The sequence below is a fragment of the Lonchura striata genome, chromosome 2, assembly GCF_050655825.1.
Source record: "Lonchura striata isolate lonStrDom1 chromosome 2, ASM5065582v1, whole genome shotgun sequence".
Classification (NCBI taxonomy): domain Eukaryota; kingdom Metazoa; phylum Chordata; class Aves; order Passeriformes; family Estrildidae; genus Lonchura; species Lonchura striata.
In genome coordinates, this window is record NC_140704.1 from 145,400,350 (window position 1) to 145,411,344 (window position 10,995).

The window sequence follows — 10,995 nt, forward strand, 5'->3', positions numbered from 1 at the left end:
CAGACACAAATCACAGTAAAACTCAGTAATCTGCAACTGCAAAAACTGATGTTAGCATGGAAAAGAGGTAGACACAATAGGTTCCTAGCATCCCACTCTGAGATGCAATCCAACAGTGAAAACTTTACAAATCCAAATACTTTTTTTTGTTGTTTTGGTAAACCATATCCAATAAACAAATAAAAAACTTAAAAAAGGTCACATATAATTCCCAATAAGAAGTCTTTTTCAGCCTGGGCCATTTGTGATTTGTCAGAACTCAACTGCACATTGGTATACTTCTTCTGTTCAGGGAAAGGGACACAGAATCAGAAGTCTGTTGAATATTTGCAAGAGGAAAAGTTCACCAGGCTGATTATTTATAACAGCACCATCACTTTTGCAGCTACCTATTTATTTGATTTACTTTACTCCATAAAATAATATAAAAAGATAATGAAATTGTGGAACGAGTGTTGGGTTTTCAGCTGCTGTACCATCTCTTCTTTATGGCAAAAACCTTTATCAGACAATATGGCTGGAAATCTAGCTGGAAATTGTTAAATATCACTCATGAGCAGAACAGTTAATTTTACATTTGTAACATCAAAGCTTTACTCGCACTTTGTGAAAATCAACCTGTTACTAGAACTGAAGCAAAGAAACAACTGGATCAAGAGGTTATCTGTAATCTGAAAATACAAGCTGATGGTATTTGAAAGGGAATCTGGCTAAAGAAATTAGTTTGTTCCATGCACATTTTTCTCCAGTATTCCACAACATTAAATAAAGTAAAAAAACACAGTTTCTACTAGTTCAGACTGTTATGAAAGATGGAATGATATCCTCATGGAGACTGATGATTCATACCCTTAGTGCAAGATAAGTTACAGCAAACTGGCCAGTACTAAGGGATAGATCACTGCACAAAGTCAAACACTATCAAGTGCAAATAATTTTAAAAGTTACTGTAACTGTATAATAACCAGAAACTGATAATGCCTAAAAGAAAAATGTAGCAGGTCAAAGTGCAGCAATTGTTGGCTCCCAGTAAGGATTTGGACCCGAGCTTTGTGGCAGTACAAGTTCACATACCACAACACAACCCAAAGCAGAGACGTCTGTCCATGGCACAGACAAGAATCACATACTAGGGACTGTCTCCCCCAGGGCTTCCCAGAATGTTTTGGGAATCCCAGACAACAGGTCCCAGACTATCTCCATGAACTGAGCTCTGGGAATCTAAGGCCAGGCCACTCTGGACACTGTATTTGGCTCTTCTCAGTTGAAGTTGGTCTCACTGTAGAAACCTTTTTGTCTCAAACTTTTCAATTTTTCCTGAAATTAGAAAGATTTTTCAAAGCTGTGTCCTTCCCCCAGGTCATGCGGGAGCCTTTCACCAGGATCACTGCCAAACAGTAAAACATGTTTTAATTCTGGAAATGCCTAAAAGCCATGAAGTATATTAACAGCATTAAGGAAAGGTTTTATCCCTACACACAGGCAGTAGGAGGTACTAAAATAAACCACCTTCTTCTTATGGCTGCTTTAAGCCAATAGGAGAGTTAGAATATGATCCATCTCAAAACACAGTGTTTTAAATATGTATCTATTTCCCCTTTCTATTATCTAGAGAAAATAATGTGATTTTAAAAAATTATCTGTTAATATTTGCCAAAAGTATCTCAGTCTAAATAAAATTTAATAAAAACTCAAAAGATATCCAAAAATGAATGAATATTATGAACCCATTACATACAAAATCAAACTGGCAATTGATGCAGGCGAAAAGTATAGCAAGTAGCAAGTATCACTATGTACTATGGCTGCCAGGGAATATGCTATTAACAATTAGCATATAAATATCTAAGCACCCTAAATAAATGAACACTGAAAAAAAAATCTATGGTTTTATAGTCCATAGTTTTGAATGAAACATGCACTCTGCTGGGTTGAAAAAAGTATTTTGTGGGCTTTGCCTTAAAATACTCCCCATGTTTCAGAGGAAGCATGTGTTTAGGCATGAGTTAGTCACGTCCCAGAAATTCCATGTTCATTCACTGTTAAAGGAAGTTCTCACACACAGCAACAAAACAGAAACAAAAATACATGCTTTCAGAATATTTGAAATATAACTGTACTAATTTAAGGATAAAGCAGAAGGGAGGCACAAGGCAGCTCACATATTCATGTCCAACTTTCCCCAAAATGAGCCATTTTCATAAAAAAATCCCAACAACAGCACAGGGACCCAAGACAGCTTCTTTAAGTACTCTGTTTGCATGATGTATTTATTTTTCCATTTACTTGTTGTTTTTAGAAAGGATTTTTTTTCTGGAGACAACAGATGCCTTTGTAGTTTCATATTTGGATTGATTAAATAATAAATGAGGCTGACTAAAGCTAAGAGTTTTCAGTTGAATGAGTCAGCTTTAAATAATTTCTTTCTCAGAGAAACTGGCAGACTTCCTTTTCTTTTAATTGAGGTTACACACTAGAACCTCTGTGTTCACAGAATACACATGATCTATTTCATTCGTGCCTGTTGCAGGGAGATCTAAATGTTTTGAACCTATCACTCTCAAGGGTTTAAGTTGCACTCTAAGTAAAAGCTGCATTTCAAGTGATCTTCATAAAAAGCCCTGAATCAAAAGCAGCTTTTGTAATTGACAGGAGAGTTATTGGGAGACAGATATTCCTTTTAGCTCTAAAATGTACTATTTTACAAAAGACACAGCTGAAGAACAATGGCTTCAGAATCAGATTTTTTTTTCTGATTAATGATATAAAAGATATTTGTGCATGACACCTATTTTGTATTCATCACATGCTGAAACACATGCAAAAGACAAAACAAATTTTAATTGGAGCAATCTTTTATTTTAATTGAAACAATCTTATTTTACCTTTGGCAGGAAAGGGCAAAGGCAGCTAACTAAATAATTTTTTTTAGTAATAGCATCATTCCTACATTATATTTGGACCCCATAATTTAATGCATATCACTTTCCAAGAAAAAAAGCATAAGGTAGCTGATACTGAGCTGCTTCAGAAAAATGAAGCTGCTTCATAATCTGAAATCTCTGGTCAAGTATTAACTAGAAACTCTAGTATAGTGCAGCAGTTTCCAAAAGACCTGTGCTTGCAACACCTTGGTCAAATTAAGCATAAGTACCTGAAGATGTGGATTGCTGAAATTCTTGAGACTGAAGGCTTTATATGAACACAAACAAAAACTGTGTAGTTTTATTTCTTGCAGCAATACATGCCAAATGCATCAAAACAAGCATGCAGGAAGTCTGTCAAACTAGCAGCCTGCTGGCCTTATGCAATGCACATGTCAGGAAACACACTTTTCCATTTGGGTTTTTTCTACTGTACCAAATTCACTGGTCGTCTCAGGCAACTCTAGGTCCTCTGCTGGCTTCTCGAGTGGTACCAGTGGTTTAGGATACCTTAATGCTACAACGAGTTTTCAAAAGCAAAACAGCAATCAGTCATTATTTAAATTATTCCAATCAATACTGAAGCAGCCATCAGCAATAAAAAATCCTTTATAAATATTAAGACTGAATTTCTGTGAGTTTTACACCAATTCCGCTTGATTGTTACAGGGTTTTCTCCACAAAAAAAAATAAGAGAAAGTTTCTGCATTCAAGCAGAATGAATCTGCTTTAAGTTATGTGAGCAAGTAAAATTTCAGAATATGGAAGCAAACCAAACCACAACAGAAAAATCATGAACTTCAGAAAACACTACCTTGCTGCAGGTAGTTAAAAGGTAGACAGTTACAGCTGACACTTTCAGAGAGTAGTTTCAGAACAGTTTTATCATGAGTGACCATGCACCAATTTTCTTGTTTATGACATTAAAACTTCAGCCCCTAAATTACCTAACAGTCTGGGTTTGAAGGGATTTAATGATCATCCCCATGTTAGACTGTTTAATGATCAACCCCATGGGACACCTTCCACTAGACCCCCTTGCTTCAAGCCCCATCCGACCTGCAGTTGTAGGAAAGGGGCACTCACAGCTCCTCTGGACAACTTATGCCAGTGTCTCACCACCCCCACAGTAAAGAATTTCTTCCTAACTGAAGAAAGGCTCTCCAGGCCAAACAGCCCAAACTTACTCAGCCCAGAGAAGCAGAGGGGCAGACACTGACCTCTTGTCTGTGGCAGACTCAAGGGAAAGGCCTGAAGCTGTGTCAGGGAAGGTTGAAGTTGGATATTAAGAAAAGGTTTCACACCCCGAGGGTGGTCCAGCACTGGAACAGGCTCCCTGGGGAAGTGGTCACAGCATCAATCCTCAAGAGCTCAAGAAGAGTTTGAACAATGCTCTCAGGCAAATGGTGTGATTCTTGGGGGTGTCCTGTGCAAGGCCAGGACCTGGACTTGATGAATCTTGTGGGTTCCTTTAAACTCAGGATATTCTATGATTCTGTGATTCATGAGGTTCAGATGTTAATGAAAATGATCAGTAGAGCCTCAGTTACACTTTTCCTTCTGCACTCTGCCTTCATGAGAGAGCTCCAAGACTCTGGGCAGGAGGTGGGGGGTATATTTAAAAAGTTTCAAAAGCAAAATGTAGCTCATCCTTCCATCTGAAACTGAGTATTTCTTTCACCACCTAGTATTTTTGACACAGCAGTGAGATTGGTAACAGTCCTGGTGTAGACTGCAATGGTCTGAGAGTATAAAGGAACTCACAAAGGCAGACTGGCAAGAGTTTGTCATTTTACCAGCTTGACAGGGCACTTCAAACTTGTGAATTAGACACTCGCCAGCAGTCTGCCAGAAGACCTTTTCCTAGAATAGCAACCAAACACTAGAGTAAAAAAATGTATTGCCCTAGGTCACAGCAAGGGACAGAGAAGTAGGTGACACTGCTCCACACAGTGTGGCATTCACCTGCATGTGCTGGGTCTGTGAGGGAGAGAGGAAGAGAGAACTGTCCCACCAGGTGCCACAGTACCTGTCAAAGCTCAGCAGCACGAGCAGTTCCTGTCTCCCAGCTCAGCGGGCTGAGGGCAGTGCTTGCCACAAACCTCGCACTGTGAAATCACTCTTCAAACAGGACAAGTACTTCCAGAACGATGGAATTATGCTTTGTTGTGTTAGTACAGATTCAGTTCTAACAAAAAGAGGTGCTAAAATCCAAGCAGTCCTAAACCACCATGGCAGATGAACCAGTTTGTTCATATCAGCAAGAAGCATCTGACTTACGCAACAGAGGAAATCTTTTTCACAGGAGACTTCTTTAGTGTCTAAAAGCCTCAATGAAATTCACTCATCTTTGATGGCACTGCATCTTTTGAATTAACTTTTCTTTGTAAAGCTGTGGAACTAGAGGCACATAGGCTCAAACACTCACTAAGCTATTCTAGTAAACTGAGAAGCTCATACATTTAACACCAGAACATAAGTCAGTGAGGTTTCTTCTGACACCAAATAAGATTTCACCCAGCAATAGCTAAAACCTTATGAATTCCCTAAGATTCTGCATCAGCTGTCAGCCCAACTGAATGCAAGGAGGTGGAGCCCTTTACCTGCATGCTACGGTTTTGAATTTTTTTTAACAAAAACAAGATGAAGTAACTAGAATTTATGAACAGTTTTCTATCAGAATGCGCCATTTTGGTCAGATTATTTATGTATCTCAGATTATTATGAATGGTATGACATCCCAGTGCCTTCAAAGAAAATCTACCTAGAAACAGCATTCTCCAAAACCTGCAAATTAAATTACAGAACCAGTTGTCAAGACTCATTGCTATGGTGCTTTTGCATGTTTTCCAGGTAATACACAACCTCACCAGGCAGCAGAAGAAGAAATTACACTTCCACTTAGTGATCATTTCACAAAAGTCTTCCACTTAAAATATAAAATGCAACTATAGCTGCATCAAAAGAATTGTGATCAATGTATATACATTATATACTAAAAGCATCTATTTTATGCATTATATATACACATACATACGTATTTTATGTGTATGTACAGAAAGACAGGAAAACAGGAATTGTTTTCCCATCTTTGCAACAAAAGATGGGAAAATAAAGAATTCTCTCACTGTCAAGACTGAGATTTCTTAGAGACCCTAGATAATCACTGTGTTAGTAATATTAATGAAAAGTAGTTAGATTTGGGCTCAAGAATGTTGCAAAGCAGCCCATAAAAGACCAACAGTACCCTAGGAAGCAATAAAGACACAACAAAAATACCAAGTTTAGTATTTCTTACTTAAAGTCAAACCTTTTAGTATTTTCCCGCCTCATTACCTGGCCTGCTGCACTGCTTACAAGTGCATCTTTCATGAATCATCGCACAGGAAACTAAAGGTAGAAACCCTAAATATAAGCTCCTTAAGAAAGAAGATCCATCTTCTTCCTAACACCACTTTTGTCAATGAACTATTGCTATAGAAAGTCAGAAGCATTAAATCATTCTGCATAATTCCTGAAAGATTTTACAATTTCATCTGCATTATGCAAGAAAGAAACAAGAGAAATATGACTATCTGAAGCAAACAAAACTAAGCCTTGTTTACAGGGCACCACCTCTACAAACAGAAAGCAGGACTATTACATTTGAAATCAACCAGCCTATTTGCTACTTCAGTGCTCCTATAACCATGAAAATGAAAAGATACAAATCACTTGTATTCAATTCCACATGTATCATCTCTACCTAGTGCGGCTGGGTGTGGCTGACATGCTTACAAGAAACACAAACTAAAATTTAAAAACTTTGTTTCAAAGCTCTTGGGAAAATGGAACATTTCATTCATCTTTCCAAGGTTCACAAGGGAAAAAAATGTACTTAGACACTTCAATGCAGAGGGAAAACTAAATCCAGATGAGAAAGGATTTGCAGCTGTCTTCAGAAAGAACAGCTCAGTGATGTTTTGACTAAATTTTAAGATAGTAAGATACAGATTATAGTCTAAATCAGGACAGTTTTCAAAATATTTTCTGAGAATTATTCTATCAAGATTCAGTTTCACAGTCTTCCCCCCAACTTCTATTATACAAAATGCATCTATGAATTTAAACTCAGGCTTTCAGCTCTCAGCCATCACATTCTCACAGAGTTCTGTCTTCTGAAGCACTACAACAGCAGAATTTCAGTCAGTGTTTATTCATAAGCTAGGCTGCTTAACCAACCTCTAGTGCCCAGTATCTGGAAGCTCCATGAACCTGCAGGTAATACAGGTGACAAGGTGATGGCAGGCAGGAACATATTCACAAACCTCTCCCCACCTACACTTTTGTAGAACATGTGACTACATATTCTACAGCACAAACAGATGTTTTAAGTTTCAAAAATGCTTCAGAGACTCACCTAACTTACAGGTAACAGCTACAGCTCACCTACCTGAGGACCGTCCTTCAGCGTAGCAGCCGCAGCAAAGGATGGGTTTCCCCGCAGCCTCTGCCATTAGCGGAGGCCACAGATAGTGTGTCCTGTCATATTTCGTGCTAGGGCAATTAGCTGGTGGAACTGCATCCTTCTGGTGGTAGGCCTGGGAATGGGCTGAGGAACTTGCCCCATTTGGTTCTTGATGTGCCCAGGTCTCCCCATATTGCTGACAGCCTCCCCTAGCTGATATGGGGTCTGTTAGGGCACAGAAGAGGTATTGAAGGAAGAAGGTCAAAACTTAACCCAATAAGGACTGTGTTAAGAGGGTATGGACTAACACCTCCCTTTCCATAAAAAATAATGAAAAGATAACAGGCACAAAACAAGCTTAAGCACAGCAGCAAAACTGCATAGCCATTTCATGATCAAGGAGAAACTGATTTTTCAGACTCAAACAGAACATGGGAGTTTACACAAGCAGTAAAGAAGAAAATGTGAAGGTTGCATTTGGATCACTTTCATTGGAAATCAACACAAAAGTACAACAAGGGACCTCAGCTAAAGAATCAGCTGCTGAGAGCCACAGCATGCTGCCAGTGAATAAGAGGATTGATAAGAAACCAAACATCTCTAAAACAGTTTTGTCTTGACTGAACTCATTATTTGTACAGATCAAAAGTGACACAAGTCAATCAGAGAAAGTACCTGGAAAGCAAGGCACAGATAGCTCTCCCCTCATCTGCTACTTACAACCTGCATACCTATTCAGGTCATTGCTACACAGTCACCATTTCAACAGCAGGAAAGAGCAACCATACAAAATATTTCTAAACATAATAAAGCATTTTAAATACAGAATACAAACATCTAGCTCAGAAAAGCCTCTAATTTTCTTCCAAGTGTAGCCCTTCTATCCACCTTGTTGTCTTCTGGCACTCCAGTGTTAAGAGTGATGATACATATCCAACACCTCTCTGACCTTCTTCACACAAAATCTGAATTCTTTCAATACCAATCCTCTACAGAAAACAGCTATGGGCAATAAATTAAAAGTAAGGGTTTTCTCCAATTTCACTTTATCAGACTTACTAGAAGCCCTTTTCAGTTATGATTTTTCTTTTTTCGTAACACATGAAGAAACAGAATTTCTTATAGGTAAAAGCTGACAGCTATTACCATGCTGCAGTCTGGTAAAAATACCCCATGAATACAGCAGGCTAATGGAAAAGGTTATCTACAAAAAAAAGTCTTATCAAGCTAGATGGGCAGATCAAGAATCTGACTCCAAGGATGAGGTCTGATGGCATTACAATGCTTTACGCAGCCCTTACCGATGAGACTACTAAACCCACAACTGAGATTTTGCTGAAACAATCTCTCCAGCATGATTAACCATTACAGTTTCAGGCACAAGTGAATTGCAGTTTCCACTAGTGGACTAAACTTAAAACCAACTAATAATCTCCCATGCAGTAAAATGTCAAAATGCTTTTGTTACTTTGCTTCTAAATCCCGAAGCATCAGAAAGTCACAGCATTTTACACAGTGGACTTTCACACTATAACAGCATCTGAGCAACACGATACTAAATACGACCATCTGTTGATTTATATCTGTATAAAAGTTGAGATACTACACTGAAATCTTAAAGTCTTATTTTGATATCCACCACACAATCCTCCAGATACACAGCTCCATCCTGTTTAACCTGAGCAATAACCAATGAGACAGAAACTCACACAAAAACCTCACAGTAAAGAACCCTTCAGGTGCTGAGGAATTATTTGGGAAGAGCATTAGTTGTTAATATTAAAAAGTTACTGTCAACTTACAGTTCAAAGCATTCTACCCTCTGTGTTGTAAAAAAATAAAACTGATTCACTGTCTGCAAAACAGAAGCGCTGCTCCCAAAATGAAGTGTTTAAGTGAACTACTCTCACTCTGACTAGAAACACCAGTGCTCATATGCAAGTGTGCTACAAACAAAACCAAAGAGATACCTGAAAGGCTTCTGTCTCTTCACAAAAGCCACACTTTTGCAGCTGACCCTCAGACCTGTTCACTGCCCACCCAAATTTGTTTCCAGACATCTACAGAGGAGCCACAAGACACAGAAATGCCCTTTCCAAGGGCACGCTACTATCAAAGTCACAAAGAGGCCTAGATCAAATGCACACTGATCTCTTAAGTACCCGCTATCATCTTCGCTGCAATAGGGATTGTAAATTACAACTGAGGATCAGAACTAGAAGTAAGGAGGCTGTAATTAAGAGGATTTGGTTTTGTCAGCTTTTGATTTGTTAAAGGAACAGTGTCAAGTTGCCAAGAACAGCTGGATGAGACTAGAAAAAATCACTGTGATTTACTTTAATTGGCGTTGCATAGCCCTGTATTCAGAGATACATCTGTAAACCTTCCCAGCACATACACACCGACACTTCCAAGAAGCGGCGCCGGCAGCTCCCCGTGCAGGGAAGTGTAACTCATGAATGAGCTCCCGGAGCAGCAGCAGCCCGGCGTCTCTTAAGAGGTCTGAAATCAATTTACTGCTGCCCTGGTGTCCGGAGGATATCATGAGACACACTTTCCTACTCCCATCCCGAAAAATGGCCACCCGTAGCTCTCTGAAACACCCGGTGAGATGACAGACCCACCGAGGATTTGCCACACTGGGCAAATTTAAGTTCCAAAGGTGCTGCGGATGCTTCTGGAAACTAAATTTCAGGTCGTGTGCCTCATTTATACCAATTACGTGAACACACAGGGGCGAGCGCTTCTCGATGCCTCCTCCCGCTGAGTTTCCTACTCGCCCGAAGGAGTCGCTCGGGCGAGGGGACCGACCCCCGAACTTCAGAGGCTCGGCCCGCTCCGGCCCGGCCCTCCCGCCCGCAGCCGGGCTCGGGGCGGGTCGCGGCTCACCTTGGGCGATGGCGATGGACTCGAAGCGGTGGAGCTCCCGCAGCAGGCAGCTCCGCTCGGTGGAGTGTAGGCTATAGATGAAGTCGCGGGCCCCCTGCGCTGTGTTCAGCGCCTCCATCGGCTCCTTCTTGGGGTGGGTGCCGAGCGCCCGCGACCCCCGCGGGAGGAGCAGCCCCTCGGCGCCGCCCCGCAGGCTGCCCGGGCGGCGGCGGCAGCAGCACGGCGGGCCCCGCAGCGAGCCCAGGCAGGACGAGGGGACGGCGGCGGGGCCCCCCGGCCGCCCCAGCAGCAGCGCCGCCCGGCCGAGCCACGCCGACATGGAGCCGGCGAAGGGCGCGGCGCTCGGGCCGCCAGAACCGCCCGCGGCCGAGTCGCCCGGGCCGCGCTCCCGCGGCTGCTCCGCCGGTGGGGCCGGGCGGTTCGCGCCAGGCACCGCCCCGCCGAGCTCCCGCCAGCAGCGGCAGCGCCGCCCCACCCCGGCCCGGCCCGGCCCGGCCCGGCCCCGCTCCGCTCCGCTCGGGGAGCCGCGGCCGCAGGGCGGGGCCAGCGGCCCGCGGGGCGGCCCCGCGCAGGCGCCCGCCCGGCCGCCCTGAGGGGAGCGGGCCGGCCGCGCCCGGGGAGCTGCGGGCGCTCGGCCGGGCAGCGCTGCTTCCCAGCGCCTTCCCTTGCCACGGCCTTCCCTTCCCAGCGCCTTCCCTTGCCACGGCCTTCCCTTCCCAGCGCCTTCCCTTCCCA

At 42.4% G+C, this 10,995-nt stretch overlaps 1 protein-coding gene across 14 annotated transcripts in view; it reads right to left on the minus strand.

The window, feature by feature from the left end:
• TMEM65 (transmembrane protein 65) overlaps positions 1-10,635 on the minus strand; it is a 100,313-nt gene extending 89,678 nt beyond the window's left edge. For 3 of the 14 annotated variants that reach the window (XR_014953045.1, XR_014953044.1, XM_085572531.1), the window contains exons 1-3: positions 10,261-10,617; positions 7,357-7,596; positions 3,361-3,441 (exon numbers count right to left, since the gene is read on the minus strand). Coding sequence is in view for 12 of the 14 variants with exons in the window: in XM_085572531.1 (XP_085428657.1) it covers positions 3,361-3,441; positions 7,357-7,596; positions 10,261-10,579 (640 nt within the window). In the remaining 2 variants the exon portion in view is untranslated. Of the gene's footprint in view, positions 1-3,360; positions 3,442-7,356; positions 7,597-10,260 lie in introns of all 14 variants that reach the window. The other 11 variants (XM_085572529.1, XM_085572532.1, XM_085572534.1 and 8 more) reach the window with 11 other exon arrangements.
• Positions 10,636-10,995: the final 360 nt, after the last annotated feature.